This window comes from Neofelis nebulosa, chromosome 15, assembly GCF_028018385.1.
Source record: "Neofelis nebulosa isolate mNeoNeb1 chromosome 15, mNeoNeb1.pri, whole genome shotgun sequence".
Lineage (NCBI taxonomy): Eukaryota > Metazoa > Chordata > Mammalia > Carnivora > Felidae > Neofelis > Neofelis nebulosa.
In genome coordinates this window covers 14089062-14107228 of record NC_080796.1, presented here as the reverse complement: position 1 = coordinate 14107228, position 18167 = coordinate 14089062, and the positions used below count along the sequence as shown (strand labels likewise).

At 43.0% G+C, this 18167-nt stretch overlaps 1 protein-coding gene and 1 long non-coding RNA gene across 7 annotated transcripts in view; one reads left to right on the top strand and one right to left on the bottom strand.

Annotated features, from left to right (window-relative positions):
• Window positions 1-18167, bottom strand: part of PLD5 (phospholipase D family member 5) — a 422454-nt gene that overhangs the window by 95452 nt on the left and 308835 nt on the right. For all 6 annotated transcript variants that reach the window (XM_058701959.1, XM_058701958.1, XM_058701960.1 and 3 more), the window contains one exon: window positions 16459-16586. In XM_058701959.1, coding sequence (XP_058557942.1) covers window positions 16459-16586 — 128 coding nt within the window. The remainder of the gene's footprint in view (window positions 1-16458; window positions 16587-18167) is intronic.
• LOC131496416 (uncharacterized) lies at window positions 9199-11042 on the top strand. The gene is made up of 3 exons (XR_009254483.1): window positions 9199-9291; window positions 10471-10544; window positions 10821-11042. It is a non-coding gene; the product is annotated as an uncharacterized LOC131496416 (long non-coding RNA).

Below are 18167 nucleotides of genomic sequence, written 5' to 3'. Positions count from 1 at the left end.
ATATATATTTACTAAACACTTACAAAGGAATAGTTTGAAGCAGTGTGGATGTCTCCAGAGAGTAAGCAAAGGCCCTTCTTCCTCTGTTTCTGCTCTCTCTCCAGAGCCATCGCTGTGAACAGTTTGCTGCGTGGCCCTTTCTGTGTATGTGTGCACCCATACTCACTTGTGTGCACATAATGTGAGGGGGCTTTCTTTGTTTACAGAACACATGCGCGGATCTGACTCATGAGTCCCTGACCCAACCTCAGCCTTCTTTGGGGGACCGTGACAACAAGAGCCCACAGTGGAGACTGGTGGCGAGCCAGCCTGGGGCCCCTCTGGCTTCTCCTTAGTGCCAGGGACTTGGTTCAGGACTGCACTTTCCCCGGGGCCCTCCCTGCCCCACATCCGCAGCATCCGCCACAGGGGTGCCCTTTCCTCCAGTCTCCATGCTTCCTGTCCACTTCCTGAAGCTTTCTCAAAAAACTTTAGACTGAGTCCACACTTCTCTGCATCACACCCGAGGCCCCAAGACACCCCTTCCTCCCTCCACTCAAGGCATCATTGTAACAGCCAGGTGGGCGACCGCCTCTTCTATGAACCAGGCCTGTCTGCTCCCGCCTCCACGCAAAGGAAAACCTTTCTCCTCTTTCTTCACGTGGCTCCCCTCCATGTACCCTTCGGGGTCAGCTCACCGTTCCTGGCCCCTCCCCCAATCTGAGATGATCACACACATAGCAAGCTGTATTATAAATATGCACTCACTTGTTTCTCTTCTTCGTGTATGTGAGCTCCTTAAGGGAAGGGACCCTGCTCCCGCATCTCTGTACCTCCAGAACATTCGGGACAGCCTAGCACAAAGGAGACCCTACAGAAATCTCTGCTGAGTGAATGAACGGAAACGATGTAGCGGGCAAATGACACCAGTGTGCAGCAGGCAAAGCAACTTGTAGATGTTGTCTGCTGAAAGCTCTTGGCAGATAAAGATTATAAACATTTGCCTTCTGAGAACAACATCAAAATCACTTTTATAAGAAGGCAGAGCATAATCCATAAATGTGAAAGTCAAAATGAGCAGTTCTCATCAGGGCCATGTGTTGATGGCGTGAAAGGCTTTTGCAACTTCAAAGTCCTGACGCGCCTGGGGCGTCCTCCGCCATCTGACTTTCGAGGACGCTACAGTGTCACAGGAGCAGCCTTCCGACTGAAGTGGGTTTGTTTGCCTGATGCAAAACCAGCTCTTCAGAGTAAATACCTTAGCTCTTCTCGCTTGTGATTAACTTAGAAAAAACAGAGTCGGCTTCCTAATTAAAGAGAAAGGGATGCTTGAGACCTGTGCCATCAAGATTGCCAGTAGTCACATGTGGTTATGAAGCATTTGACATTTGGCTTAGGTGACCTGAGATGCACTGTCATGCCGAAAAAGGTAAAATATCTCATTATTAAATGCTTTATATTAATGACTTGTTGAAATAACCATATTTAGGATATTTGAGATTATATGACATCGATTAACATCAATTTGACTTTCTTCTTTTACATTTTTCTGTGGCTTGTAGAAAATTTTAAATTACATATGTGGCTCTCATTAGTGGCTTGCAGTATATCTCTATTGGACAGGTCTGCTTTAGAGATCCAAATGGCCTGGGGCTGACAGCTCCAGGGACGAAGACTTCAGCTACTCTGATGGACTGCTCTCTAAAAAGTTTTTGTAATTTTTTTTATATTTATTTATTTTTGAGAGAGAGAGAGAGAGAGAGAGTGAACACGAGCAGGAGAGAGGCAGAGAGAGAGGGGGACAGAGGATCTGAAGCAGGCTCTGTGCTGACAGCAGAGAGCTGGATGTGGGTCTCAAACTCACAGACCGTGAGATCATGACATGAGCCAAAGACAGATGCTTAACCAACTGAGCCACCCAGGTGCCCCTGCTAAGAAGTTTAAGCATGTTTCTTGCGTTTTGAATAGGAAGCAGTGAGTAGACAGAGTTTTCCCTTTCGTGAGTACTGGAATTTCAAATCTATGTGTTGCTTTTAATGGTCAGTGTTTCTTCCTGCCCTGTGGACAGCTGTCACTTGTCTGAGCTGTCACTGTTCTTCTCTGATTTGTGACTTCTTTTTTTTTATTATTAAAAAAAATTTTTTTAAATGCTTATTTATTTTTCCTCTCAGGACTGCCTTCTCTGCATCCCAAAGCTAATGCTTATTTATTTTTGAGAGACAGAGAGAGACAGACCATGAGCAGGGGAGCACAGAGAGAGACACACACATACACACACAGAATCAGAAGCAGGCTCTGTGGTCTGAACTGGCAGCACGGAGCCCGACATGTCTCTCGAACCCACCAGTCGTGAGATCATGACCTGAGCCGAAGTCGGATGCTTAACCGACTAAGCCACCCAAGCGCCCCTCTGATTTGTGACTTCTTATTGGCCACAATTTGGGTATTCATTAAACCTGTGGTGAACCTAAGAAAAAACAGATCTGCTATAAGTCCTACAGGGTGTTCTAGTAAGGAAAAGGCTGGGTGCGGTCTTTTTGTATATTCTTTGGTTCTTGGTTTATTCCAGTTAGATCAGGCTCTCAGATATTGAGTTTCTAGATCTTTGGGATATTACTGTAAATGTGGGATGTTGCTATGTGTTTGGATCACTGACTCAGACAATTATTGAGTAAGAAAAAGAGTGTAGCACAGGCAAAGGAGTGTTACATAAACTGGAAGGTTTGGGTTGCCGTAACTCTGATGCTAACTGACGGAATAATTCCGGGACATGTTTTCAGTTAGCCTCTTGGAGATAGTTTCCTGATCTGTAAATGAAATTTCTAAAGCAGTCCTGTGTATCTCACAGGGCAGCTGTGAGGAGCAAAGAAATCAATGTTTGTGGGAAATTTTTAAGAAGCCTGAAGCTCTTACTGAAAACTAGGAACCGACGAACATTTGTGTCTTTGTGTTTGGTTTACCTTAATCTTGTGTTACTATGAAGCATGGTTTCTCCCACAGGCCTCTGAGAATGACATTCAGAACCACCATTTCGAGAATAAACATATCCAGCAGCACAGGCAAATAATTCAGAAGTGGAAGAGTATTGGGGCGCCTGGATGTCTCAGTCAGTTAAGCGTCCGACTTCGGCTCAGGTCATTATCTCACAGTTCGTGGGTTCAAGCCCCACATCAGGCTCTGCACTGACACCTCAGAGCCTGGAGCCTACTTCCGATTCTGGGTCTCCCTCTCTCTCTGCCCCTCCCCTGCTCATGCTCTGTCTCTTTCTGTCTCTCAACGATAAATAAATGTTAAAAAAAAATAAGTAGAAGAGTATTTTTAGGCTGTTTTTAAGGTCAAATATGGTACATTTTACTCTGACTATAACAACATAGTTTAGCAGTTGGTGGGTGGGGAGTAAGAAGGCCACGGTACAAGAGCTGCAAGACAATGGAGCTAATTTTCCACGCACAGTTTCTAGGGGGAATTAAACTTCAGAAAAGGTTTTTAAGACTATGACAGTTATATTTTGGTGAATTCAACAATAAAGGACTGAAGTGACAGCTAATTATAATAAAAGATGCTTGAGCTGTAATAGTTGAAGCATGTGGAATGATTTATGGGTATGAGTAGTATTCTCAAAAGTCATTGTATCAAGATAATACATTCCAATTTTTTCCAATTAAAATATGAAAGCCATGAAGTAAAAAAAAAAAAAAAAGTGGGAAAATAAAATTTACCTAAATGAGTCTTTTTAAATAGAGTTGTTAAAATCAATGCATTTCCTAGGTCTGACTAAGCCCTTAAAGGAATCCAGTGAAACGTTTTCAATAAACTTTTGTTAAAGGAAACAAAATTTGTATGTATGTATTCAACGAGCTTTTCTAGTGAAGATATTTACCTCAATATTAAAAACAAAACAAAACTCCATGGTTTAAAGTGGTATTTTTATGCATACAATAACTTATTTTCAGAATAGTGTATTTCACCATCACGAGGGCAACGTCAGAAATGTTCCCAAACTGGCGTCACCAGCTTTTGGGGAAGGACACTGCTCTGTCATCAGGCCCAACATTCAGAGTGAGTGTGAGGCCAGGCTCTGGGGGGCACACATCTGCACTGTGGACCGGAAGTCAGATGGGGATGCAGAGGTAACATGTGTGAAGTGCTGAGGATAACGATGATGATATTAGCTCGCACTCACTGAGCTCACGTGTCAGCTGTGATGAAGACACCAGAGCCACGTCAGCTCTTGCCATCTCCGCCTTGCCCTTCAACACATGGTCCCGTAATGCCACACCGTCTTCAGTCTCCAACATTCCTTCCGCCGAATCCCAGGGAGGTGACCATGTAGCCCCTGCCCACAACAGGGAGCTAACTCTCTCACGGGGTTGGCCTGTCCATCGCTGGAAGTCTCCAGTGTTAGAAGCTTCTTGCTCACACAGACGTAAGCCCTTTCTTCTGGAATTCCATCTTCGATTCCTAATTCTCCTGCGAAGTGACTTTACACCTCACGTGGTTACTGAACACGCTCTCGTTTGGTAATTCATGCATTCACTGGATAAAACAATTTTAAGCATCTAGTATGTGCCAGGCACTGAAGAGGTGCTGGGATTTCATGCATTAACCCACAGTCAGGGGACCCTCTTCCAGTCCTTGGAACAGGCTCCCCGACACCTATCTGGGATTCTAAAAACCATCTGTGGGGAGGCAGATGGTGAAAAGGGGGAATTAACAGGAGGGCTTTGTTTAGCCCTCAGAGACTGAACATACAAACGGACATTGGTCAAACCATACATATAAAAAACAGATCTCTCACAACCTGCAGTAACCAGCCCAGAAAACCAAACAATAACTCCTGTAGCAATTGGCTCCAAGATGACCAGGACTTGATTAAAAATTCTCCAATCGTCCTCATTTTTCCTGCTCTCAAATTAGGATCAAACCGGAGGAAGCCACATATGTCTCCCTAACCAATCAATCGCAGGATAAACCCCCTTCTAGTCCGCCCTGCCTATCACTCCCTCCAGCGGCACGCACCTGAAGCCTTTCCTCTTCCTGCCACAAAGCCTCCCCTCTGCCTGCCTTTAAGTCCCTGCCGAAGCCCTGTGGTAGTGGCTGACTCCCCAGCTGTAGCACACTCTCAATAAACAGCTTCTGCTTATTTTCACTTGGGTGGCCTTCATTTATCTTCACACCCCTGTTCAATTTCCTCTCATTATGAGCACTGATCTGATTAACTAGCTAAAATCTCTTTAAGTCTGTGTCTGAAAACCAAGGTTTTAGTTCTGTCTCCCAGATTTGTTAAGTGTAAATCTGGCCAGTTGCCTTGTATGCATTTTACTGCTGGTGATAACGTTGGGCAGCACAGGATATAGAATAAAAAGCCCCTCATCCATGCCCCTGGGGTGTCATTGCCCATGTCCCTGTGCTGTTAAGGAGGCCACATGCTTTGGAGATTTATGAAATCTTTGCCAAAGATCGTAAGTAAACACTAGCGCCTCTGGCTTTCTCTTGACCTTGACCTAGGTAACTTATCAAGGAAGGAAAAAGGTTTCTTTGTCATCAGCTCCAAGGTTGCCATGTATTGAGCAGTAACCTGCTGCAGGTTCAGTGTTGGGTGTGTTAGAATATCTCATTCCATTCCTAGCAACTGTATGAGGTTGTTAGTATTACTCTAATTGTAGAGATACAGAAATCAAAGCTCAGGGGAAAAAACAAAAAACAATAAAAAAAACCTGATCAGCATCATGTAATTGTAAAAGGTAGAAAGAAAATTTGATGTCAATCCTATCTGACTCCAACCCCTACGCTATAGTGCTGAGCAAGGAACTTATAACAACCAACAAAAAATAACAAGGCCTACAGAGAGTGAGTCTAGATTTAGCCTCCTTGCAGAAGAAAAGTGCTCCTACAGCTATAAGCCAAAGTTCACATGGGGAGGCTACTTTTTTTTTTTTTTTAATTTTTTTTTTTTAACGTTTTATTTATTTTTGAGACAGGGAGAGACAGAGCATGAACAGGGGAGGGTCAGAGAGAGGGAGACACAGAATCTGAAACAGGCTCCAGGCTCTGAGCTGTCAGCACAGAGCCCGACGCGGGGCTCGAACTCACGGACTGCGAGATCGTGACCTGAGCCGAAGTCGGCCGCCTAACCAACTGAGCCACCCAGGCGCCCCTGGGGATACTTTTGAAGTACTCTACTGAATTCTGGCCATCCTATTTTATTTATTTTTTTATAAATGTTTATTTATTTTGAGAGGGTGAGTGGAGGAAGGGCAGAGAGGGAGGGAGAGAATCCCAAGCAGGCTCTGTGCTGTCAGTGCAGAGCCTGATGCGGGGCTTCATCTCACAACTGTGAGATCACGACCCCAGCTGAAATCAAGAGTCAGATGCTTAACCAACTGAGCCACCCAGGCACCCTGCCATCATATTCTAAGAGGGACTTTAGCCAAATGGGATTATATATAGATAAAAAGTGGCCAGGATAAAGACCTGAGACACATCACATAAGGAGCCATGATAGAGATCTCAGATTATCATGCCATTCAGAACATATTTATTCAGGGAGTAGGAGCTGGAGGGACATGTGAGGGAAATTTTTGGAAATAAAGAATTTCCACTTGGAAGGACTTACTAAGCCCCATCTTAGCAAAGGCAGACAGGAGAGGGTAAAGTGATGCTCTTATTTCTTCACCTAATTGCACAAATTGAGACTATTTTTATAAGAGACAATAAACTGGCTTTGTAAGAATGCCTCCCAAGGGAGACTAGGAAAGAGATTTCCTACTTACGCCTCTTTTGAACAATACCATCTGCCAAATTGTTCCTGTAAATATTGTAGAAAATAAGCGTGACTTTGTTAATGAAGGTGTGGCCTACTAATCTGTTTCCTCTGTAAGGAACCTGCCTACCTCCCACCCGCCCCATTTACTTCAGAATGCATCTGTATCCAAACCTGACCTTTCTGAGCAGCCCAGATAATCTTCTAAATCAACACCTCGGGAATTAATCCTTTGTTTGCCTTTACTGCGTGTTGCCCAAGGAATATTAATTATTCTGTTGCTTTTCTGGTTGAGTTTCCTTTTGCTTTGGTTCGTTTTTATTTTGCTTCTGACATCTGGTTACCCGCATTACCAGTGTTCCACTAGGAGCTAAGCATGTCTGTAGAAACTCATAAATTCTGGGGAAAAGGTAGGCGCAGTGCCAGCACTGACTAGGGTTGGCAAGATGCGCCACGGGACAGAGGCCTCCTCTTGACCACTGGTTCACCCCCCTGGGTGTTCAAACTCTGCCTCTTCCCTCTGTCCTTTTAACTGAAAGAAAAGGGGACAGGTGCCAGAACCAAAGGTGTGTTAAACCTTAGTTCTCTTTCTCATTGCTAATGTCAGGCACAACCTCAACCTGATGGAGGCTTGCCAAGAGTGACCCGGCCTGGTGAGCAGAGGGAGTGGGACTCTGCTCAATATCTCACCAAACGGTCACTGTCAGGAACTAGCAGCTACAGATGAAACCAGTAGTTTGGGGGCAGTAAAGAACCATCATTATTCAGGTGCTCAAGATATTAGGCAAAAAGCAACAGATACCAGCCAGTCCCTTTTCTGTTTGTCCAAATGTCCAGTGGACATGAAAACTGCCCCTTTCTCCTGACATTCCCCATTTCTGTTGACAGTTTGGTCCTTCTCTAGTGGGCCCACTTCCAGGGGCTGGAAATAAGCCCACTGTTCCTTCTGGCTCATTCCTTATGGCCCATCAGTCATTATGATGCAGCTTTTTGCCAGGTCTGTCCATTCCATTTCCTTGTAGCTCCCATAGTCCCTGTGTGTACCAGTCAGAGCGCTCCAGAGAAAGAGAACTGTCAGGAGATATACATATAACCAACAGGAGATCTTATATCTATATGTACATAGATAGGTAGATAGAGAGATAGAGAGATAGAGATAGATAGAGATAGATAGAGATAGAGATAGAGGTTGATAGAGACAGAGACAGAGATAGAGAGAGAGATAGAGATACATAAAATTTTAAGGAATTGGCTTGGCTTGCGATTGTAGGAGCTCACAAGTCTGAAATCCACAAGGCAAGCTAGCAGGGTAGGGACTCAGGCAGGGTGTCTATGTTGCAGTCTTGGGACCAAATTTCTTCTGGAAACTTCAGTCTTTGCTCTTGAGAGCTGCAACTGGTTCGGTGAGGCCCACCCTTAGTATGAAGAATAATCCACTTTACTCAAGTCTACTGATTTAAATGTTAATCACACCTCAAAACAACCTTCACAGCAACATCTAGACTGTTTGAAGAAACAACTGGGCATCAAGTTGACACAATCTGCCTTCCCACCATCATTACCCAATCCTGTCACTTCTCTCTTTAATTTTGGTCATAGGCTCCCTGTCTCCCCACTCTTGTCACCCCTCCACCCATGCCCTTTGTCAAGGTCTGTTCCAGTCCTGCCAGGTCCTGGCCTCAATCACGATCCTCAGTGGCCCCTGTAGCCTGCAGGACTCAATTCACACACACACCCTGTGCAGGGCAATCTCAGGCCTTCCTGATTTTATCTGTGTCTTTCCTAGCCTTGGGTACAAGGGCTCTGCAACTAGAACATTCTGGGCTGGCAAGAAATTGCTCACAGGTCTTCTAACACCACACTCGTTCCCAGTGCTGTGTATTTGCCCAGAATCCCTTTCTTTCCTCAGCTCACAAATCCCTTAAGGGTCAGCTCAACATCCAACATCTCACTGTGGCCTTTACTATTTAGTCTGCGGGGATATTCCTCTTCCCAAGTCCCCAAAGTACTCATTGACAATCCTACTCATTCAGCACCAGGGTTCATGGCCTCGGGCTGTGGAACACAGAGGACCCTGACCTTGACCCTGAGCTTGGGGTAACAGCTCTACTGTCACCATCTTGAAGTTCTTGATAATTTTTTTAGCAAGAGGTCCCACATTTTCATCTCATACTGGGTCCCACAAATTATGCTGTTTGGCCCCCTTGGCAAATATCCTGGGTAGTCATGCTCCCTTGAAGAATGCTCAAATATTTTGTTTTTCAAACTGGATTCTAAAGTTTTTGCAGGTTTCTGTCATTTTTTTCCAAACTCTCTGCCGTGATTAGGGCAGTTTCCTGAATAGAGTAAATGTGCAATAGCCACGTTGATTACCTCTACCACTGTAATCCCTGGTCTTCTCATTGTTCAGTTGTTCTGTTGCTAAGGATACAGAACCCTACAATTACCAGATTTGGAATCACATATTTTTCATAAGGTAGCACGTGTAGTGAAAAGGCCTGAGAGTCCTTAAGTCCTAAATCCTGACACAAGGGATGAAGGGGTCGCGGGTAAGTGACTAACATCTACCCACCCCAACCCTCCAGCCCTTCACCTCAGTGTTCTCATCTGTAAATTGCATCTCATGCAATTTATTTTTTAAACTTATTATACTGGTTTAGAGCAGCATTTGTGGAAACACAGAGGCTTCAAGGAATATGTGATCCACAAAATTAACTGTGGAGAGCAGTTCATGGCCAAAAGGGTTTAATGAAGGTTCATCCTCTCCTACCCTCTTAGAGATTCGCAGAGCACATTAGCATATTAATGGCTCTGAGGAGTCCCACAGTAAAAGAAACCTATTTAAATGAAACCCATAGCTTCTCACTCTTAGGAAGTAGAGTCCCCTTCTCAGTAAACGGCATTTCCTAAGACACACCTTGGGAAACACTAGACTGATTATTCTCTGAGCTAATTTCCAGTTCCAAGATAAACAGCCTTAGTGATTCTGGATTCCAGGCAGAGCCTGGGCTGTCGGGTCCCGTCTCCCACCGGAGCCACGGGATGTGTGCGGGTGGGCTGAACTGCTGTGCCGCCACCCAGGTGCAGGTCACTGATGGTCTCCTCACCAGCAAGGTCACCGGGCTCCTGTGCCCCATGAGAACCGGCCTGTTTCAATGTACTCCTTTTTAGGTCTTTTCAGAACAAAGGTGGATTAAGGTTAAAATACATGTTAACAGAGTTTAAACAGGCCTATTCCTGTTTGCTCAAAATGCATTTTAAAATATTATTTAGGGGAAGCTGGGTGGCTCAGTTGGTTAAGCAACCAACTCATGACTTCACCTCAGGTCCTGAACTCACGGTTCATGAGTTTGAGCCCCACGTCTGGCTCTGCTCTGACAATGCGGAGGCTGCTTGGGATTCTGTCTCCCTCTCTCTCTGCCCCTCCCCAGCTCACTTTCTATCTCTCTCAAAATAAATAAAAATAAACTTTAAGAACAATAAAAAATAAAACATGATTTAAAAATCTCCCCTTTTAGAGCCAAAGCATAAGAGACTGTTAAAAACTGAGAACAAACTGAGCGTTGATGGGGGGTGGGAGGGAGGGGAGGGTGGGTGATGGGTATTGAGGAGGGCACCTTTTGGGATGAGCACTGGGTGTTGTATGGAAACCAATTTGACAATAAACTTCATATATTAAAAAAAAAAAAAAAGAAAAAAAAAGAAAAAGAAAAATCTCCCCTTTTCAGAGTTGCCAGATTCTCGTGACCAATGAACCTATGGAAATCTGCTTTGAACTCCCGTCTACTATTCATTCAAGAGGGTATGTTCAAAAATTATAAATGTAACTATTTCTAAAAATGTGATTTTCATGTTTTCCTTCCTGCTTCTTGTACTTCAGCATCACACCTTCCAGAGCCCCTTGGTTTAAAGATTGCTGTGCCCTTTTCTTTCTACTTCACACACCCATTAATCTTTTGTTTGTTTTGTTAGTGTTGTATTTTTTGTTTCCTCCATGGTGTTTTTAAGCACTCCCAAGACTCACAAACCCAGACCCCTTTGTGGAAAAGCCTGTGGCGCTATCCCTTTTCTCCCACAGGATTCCCTGGTGGCCGTGGATTCCGGGGGAGCACCCTGAACCATGGGGGAGAGGAATACAGAAGCACACATATTGACTCCCTAGTCTTTGAAATTCAACCCAGAGGCTAAGAGAGTCTGCAGAACTCAGTACCAAGCAACAGCAGGTGCCAACCTGTGGCCATCATATCATCGTGGGTGTGCAATCAGAAAGAAGTGAATGAGTAAAGGGTTTCTTGATGAACAGTATTGTTACCTTTTCTTAAAAGAGCTAGTGAGATGAAATCTATAGCTTAGGAAACAGCAAGATCATGGAAGAGAATGAGTTTTCATAAATATAATTTATTTTTTATTTCTTAAAATTAAAAAAAAAAGGTTTATTTATTTTTGAGAGAGACAGAGAGAACACGAGCGGGGGAGGAGCAGAGAGAGAGGGAAATAGAGGATCCGAAGCAGGCTCCACGCTGACAACATTGACCCTGATGTGGCGCTTCAACTCACCAACTGAGATCATGACCTGAGCTGAAGTAGGACGCTCAACCAACTGAGCCACCCAAGTGCTCCATGCAGTTTATTTTTTAAAATTATTAGCAGTGAGGGGTGCCATTAAAGTGGGTTAAGCGTCTGACTTTGGCTCAAGTCACAATCTCACGGTTCATGATTCAAGCCCCACGCCGGGCTCTGTGCTGACAGCTCCGAGCCTGGAGCCTGCTTTGGGTTCTGTGTCTCCCCCTCTCCCTGCTCCTCCCCAGCTTGTGTTCTCTCTCTCTCAAAAATAAATAAATAAACTTAAAAAAAACTTTAAAATTATTAGCAGTGAAAGAAGAGTGAGGAGTTTGGAGAAAGACTGCCTGGATATGAATTCTAGCCTTACTACCTCCTGGAAGGTGACCTTGGGTAAGTCACTTAATTGTGCCTCACTTTCTGCCTTTCTAAAATAAAGCCATGATGGTATTATTTACAATAAAGGGTGATCGTGAGAATTAAGTAAATTCATACTTTTTCAATCCTTAAAGAAGGCTTAGTACAGAGAAAGCCCTCGATACAATGAAGCTTTGATTTTTAGTATTATTATTTCTCCTACTTGCCATACATTGAAGGTAATAATTAGTAACAATAATCTGATTGCACTAGAAAACTTCACAAAATATAAAGCTGATGAAAGAGGTTGAACTTGACGCTTGGAAAATGCATTCTAATTCTTCATGTAATTGTTAGCCTCACACACAACTTTGTTCAAAGGAAAATCTGCTCTCACGTACGGGTCCTGCTGAGCAGTGTTTTATGCCACACTGAGGCAGACCAAGAAAAATCCCACGCAGCCAAGCACAGTTGAAAGGAAACCTAACTTAAGGTAGATGATTAAGCGTAATAATGGGATCCCAAATACTGAGTGCTATGGGGAGGGGTGGACAAGGTAGGAAACAGCACTTTTGTGGAAGCGCAGAGAGGCAGGGGAAAGGAGGTGGGTGTTGAAAGAGAACCCTCTTAGCAGGTGACATACATGCAGGGAAGCTGATGGGATGCTAACTGTTCTTGAAGAAGAGTTTTAAACCCTGTCCCCTCCCCAGCTACATCTCGTCTCCAACCTCATCCAAGAGTATAGTCTCTTCTGAGAGGAAAATGAGAAAGACTGTTAAAGGAGGAATGAGATTTATTTTAGTTTTTAAGAGTTTGGTTTAGCAGAAAATGACAACTTTGCATCGATTTCCACCTCAGTCCCAGATGGACTCTACCGACTTGACCATAAATCTAAAGAATAGGAGAGCCATCTCCAAATGCCTGATTCCTACACAGGTTAGAAAGTGTTTTACTATTTTACAGGAGAGAAGAGTCACAGAATAGCATCTGTTCTGTTTTTATTTTCCAATATTATCTTCATTTGGAAGATGGCCATAATAGCCACCCTTAAGTTGCTATGAGAACTGAAGAATCAGGTCTGAAGCTATTAGCACAGTGCCTAGCACATACATACTAGCCTTTTGTAAAAATTAACAAAGATTTCTTCCACTCACCTCCTCCCAATTCCCTGGCCTCGGTGGAGTTTAACCTGTTATTAAATTTACAACCAGCATAACAATGCAGATTTCTGCAAAAGCATGTGCCCTGAAAACACTGATGGCTTAAACATTTGCCATCAATGTATACATTTCATTCCAGCCTTTTCTCCAGCCTACTCAAGGGTGCTCTCCAAGGACTGTTTCCATGGACAGCTGGTGAATATGACACTTCATGTGCCCTCTCTTCATGGAGATGTTTGGAATTGTTAAAAAGGAAACCCAAAATGGAGTGACTTATGTTAAATCCCATATCTGCAAACCAAGATTTAATATCTAATTTAACTGCAGTTTCAACCACTCTGGAATGTAACATTTAACCAGCTAATATGGAATTACCTGGTCCGCACTAGTGAAATAATCCACCAGAGAGATCTCTCCTGTTACCCTTAGCGAGGTGACTTTGCATGAAATAATTCATTCTTTGCTAATAATTACCTTCCCCCCTCCCTTTCTTCCTTTAAAAACTTTTCCCTTTCTACAGCCCGCAGAGCTCCTGTTTACTAATTCGTGAACGGTTGAATAAAGCCAATTTGATCCCTGAATTTACTCAGTTGAATTTTTGTTATTTAACAGAGTGCTGAGCACCTTTTCATAGTCCTCCTTTCTGTGAATTTATGATGGATCAAAAAATAAGTTGATTTTTTAACCTGTTCTTTCACTTACTCCATACTTAAGATGCCATGCTTCCATTTAGGTTTTTAAAAGTAAACTCTGCTGGTATATCTGAGCTGGTCTCTTTGAAGGAGAGAAATCTCAGGAGTCCACTCTGTTTATTCTCCCTTTCATTACCTGGCTTATGAGCTGAGAACAAACCAGCTATGCGACAGGACAGGGTCGGAGGGACAGATCTGGAGGCCCAGCTCACACAACAGCATAATAGAGAGGTTGCAATTCTCCAGTTCCTACTGAGGACATTTAAGTGAATGGCAAAGAGTTGATTGCTCCTTAGCAAAGGTGCTTGACTAGTTGTGAAACAGAGCTGGGTCCTGGTATTGTCCCATGTTGTCCTCTGACTCATGGGCAAGTCTGGTCTTCTCCATACATGAAGGGAAACTATCACTTCACAACGTGTAAGCAAGCAGAGATCCCAAGATGGTTTCAAGTCTTCATTTGACTAATAGGAAATAACGTGCCACCCATCCTTCATCTGCATTTACCATGTTTTGTGGGGAAGACTTGCCATTTCACAGTGAGGATCCATTTCCAAATGAGTACACAGCAAGGGATGAACATTAAAAGGTCAGCCTACTTTCCTACAAAACACACAGCAAAAATCAGAGACCAAGGAGTAAGCCTCAAGCAGGGAAACCAACTCTTGACTATTCATGTCCATTTGCCTAATGAAAGAAGTAAAAGGAAACGAAGATAACTTGCTCAAACATTTGGAGAAAAATGTCATTAAACCTTAATAATTCAAACCCCAGTCAAAAGGAATTCACGGAACTTTAAACCTTTTCAACTAACATTGCTTAATGACAAAGGAAATACAATTTGGTGGTGGGGAAGTGCATTTAAAAAAAAAGGCAAAATGATTCTCAAGTTAAAAACCACCTAGAAGCAGAATTTACATGTAATCAGCATTGTGATAGAGCCGATTTTACCTATTATAGGAGACCAAGCTGAAAATTTCTGGGCAAAAGATGCTTACTGATTAACAAAAGATGAATTCAGATATTTCTATAAATTAGACTATTTTTATCTAACTCCTCTGAATTCATGAGGCTTTAATATTGCTTTTGACTTACTTCTGGTTTCTGAGGTAAGCCAAAGTTGCTATAACCCATATTTTTTATATCTGTGTTTGAAGGGCTATCACACAGATATGTTAAATCAAAATTTATATTTTTCATTAACAGAATTAATACTGAAAGGAGTTGGCTTAAAAGATTTAGTACTGAAATTCAATTCAGGGCTCAGGTCTACTTATCTTTAAAATGGAGACAATAATAGTGTTTCCATCATAGGATCACTGTGAGGTGTAAAGTAAATAATTCATTTAAATGGTTTAGAACAGCACCTGGCATGCAATATAAGCAGTTATTATTGTCATGATTGTTCATGGATACTATTATTTTGCTCAGAATCATTTTTATATCAGTAGATAGCGCCTTCAAATTTCCTGAGCAAATATAAAATAAACCATGTTTTGTCAATCTTGGATGGTGTCTGCATCCTAAAACTGATCAGAAAATTTTCTTCCAGTGTTCCCTTCTTGCTGTGGGGAGACTGTATTATTAGAAACAACAGTGGTTTGGGGTGCCTGGGTGGTTCAGTTGGTTAAGTGTCCAACATTGGCTTAGATCATAATCTCACGGTTCGTGAGTTCGAGCTCTGCGTCAGGCTCTGTGCTGAGATCTCAGAGCCTAGAGCCTGCTTTGGATTCTGTGTTTCCCTCTCTCTCTGCCCCTCCCCTGCTCAGACTCTGTGTGTCTCTCTCTCTCAAAAAAGAAATAAAAAATTAAAAAATTAAAAAATTAAAAAAAAGAAAGAAACAACAGTGGTTTGACCCTCAAGACTGGATTACTGACTATCCTTTAAATATAAAACTAGACAAAACAACCTTAGATAGATTGTACTTTGGCTCTATACTGTCTATTCCCTGGAGAGGGAAGTAAGTGGACTTCCACAAACTAGTATTTAGTTTGCCTGCTGTATATTTCTTTTACAGCTGCCACTGTTACCTGCCTGAACCAAAAGAAAGGAAGGTGTGGCATTTTAAGGACAAGAGGACAACAGTGGAAGTCAGTGGGGGGGGTGGGGGGGTGGGGAGAGGGGATGATTAAATCCCTGAATCCACCAGTACAAATATCAAATTACCTTCTCTCAGATTTATCCTATGTGGTGATGTCTTTCTTTACAAGTTACAGCCTTGTGTCTACCTGTACATCCCTACATTCTTTCCCATAAGAAATGCAGTACAATTCACCTGGTAATTCCAGTGATCTGAATATTAAAAGAACTCAGCTAAAAGCACGTATGGGCCACTTAGCATGCATGGTTGACTAGCCAGTCTTCCTATGCACCCCAGGATGGAGAACTTCCCGCCATCAGTTGACTGGTGGGAAGAAGGTGATTTGCAATCCTCTGTGGATCGCGCTGGCACAAATAAATACCTGAACATTACAGATTTATCAAGTGAACCTTCAAGATATTTGAAGCGAATTATTCACAAAGAGGAAGATGACATCCTCATGTTAATATATTTATTAAAGGAATAACACAAAGGATTACTGTTCTCAAACATACTACCCTCCGCTGAAGTTATGTTTTCCTCTGTCTCACAGATTCTGTGACCCCATGCTGAACATTTAGGCCCGGATACCATAAATTACATGCCATCCTGCTCTCCAGAATCTGGAGGTAGCATCTGAATTACAAAAGCACAGACACAATGGTAGCATTTGGGGTAGATGATGCTGTGAAGGAAGGTGTCTCATTTTACATTAAACAGAGGCGAGCCTGTTAAAACTACACAGTTAAAAATAAAAAATGCTGTAGGTTTTATTTCCCACAGCCACACTATGGGTGACCAAGCGCTTTATGAAGCTGGCACCTCTGATGCCGAGGGAACTCAGAGTTCATGTGATGTGCAAGGATTACCTGCCCCAGTGACTGCCAGTCTAAGCCGGCACTGCCGATGTAGACATGCTGCTTGTCCACGATCCAGAAGGAAGACTGCAGCCGGCCCTTGTTGTAGGCGGTCATGTTCATGTAGGTCACCTCGGCTCCTGGGGAGATCAAGGACATCCTGGTCAGCCTCAGAGTCAAGGCCTTGAAGGTGCAATCAGACATCTACCAGCAACAATACTCATGGTTTGCACTGATCACAAATGGCATTCGGGGAGGCCAAATATTTACATAAGCGTGGTGCACAGAAGACCCTCCAGGAGTTACTTTGTTCTCAAAAGAATCCAAAAGGAAAATCATAAGAATTATACCTGCACCTGGTCAAAGGAGGCTCTAGTATCCACAAGAGACAAGAACTGTGGCTTCTCCAGTCAGATGTGATTCAAATCCCGGCTCCATCACTTACCACCCGGATGGTAAGATACGTGCACCAAACTTTTTTTCTTTTAGAGAAATTTTCATACAGATTTGCAATCAATAAAAGGGTTGTCCTGTTTCGTATTACAGCTCTCCTTCGCAAGACATTGTCTCTCTTATCCTTTCTATTCGTTATTTTCACCCTTGACCCCTCAATTGCTTTTGCTTCTTCATTATCCCTCTTCATGACTTAATCTGGATTTGGCCTCCTACTGGCCTTTCTTAATCTGATGGTTAATTTAAGCAATGATTATGTAAGCCTTACAAAAACGCAACCGTGAATGGTAAACTAGGTCACTCAAACTACTGTTAAAACCCAAAAACACATTTTAAGATCTAAATTTAGTTTTTTAAAAACGTCTTATTTATTTTTGAGAGAGACACACAGAGAGAGTGGGGGAGAGGCAGAGAGGGAGGGGGACAGAGTATCTGAAGCAGCATCCAGGCTCTGCACTGACAGCAGAGAGCCTGATGTGGGGCTTGAACTCACAAAATGTGAGATCATGACCTGAGCCGAAGTTGGACGCTCAACGAATGAACCACCCGGGTGCCCTTAAATTTCAGTAACTCTTTAATTTTTTTCAAGTTTATTTATTTATTTATGAGAGAGAGAGAGAGAGAGAGAGAGAGAGAGAGACAGAGAGAACAAGTAGGGGAGGGGCAGAGAGAGAGAGGGAGAGAGGGAATCCCAAGCAGGCTCCACACTGTCAGCTCGGAGCCCCATGTGGGTCTCGAACTCACAAACCATGAGATTATGACCTGAGATGAAACAAAGAGTTGGACGCTCAACCGGCTGAGCCACCTAGGCATCCCTTCAATAACTGTCCTAAGCACGACGTGTCATAATTGTCATGCTGTTCCATATTGCTGCCTCAAGACTATGCATTTACAACTTCTCAAAACAAACATATAATCCACTGAATGCCATTGAGTCTATTTATTGATTTTTATTTCAGTAGAGTTGAAACATGAGTTTCAGGTATACAACACAGTGATTCGACAAGTCTCTACATTACACTGTGAGGCCCACAAGTGTAGCTACCAGCCGTCACCATGCAACACTATTAAAACACCACTGACTGTATTCCCTACACTGTGCCTTTTATTCCTGTGACTTCTTCATTTCCTAACTGGAAGCCTGAATGCAATTAAACTTAAATAAATTCTTCTAAATTTCCACTTCTTTAAAAGAACAGACCCATATGCGTATGTTCCATGAAGTAGCTATTTTGTTTTCAGACATTCAATATTAATGAAGAGGATGA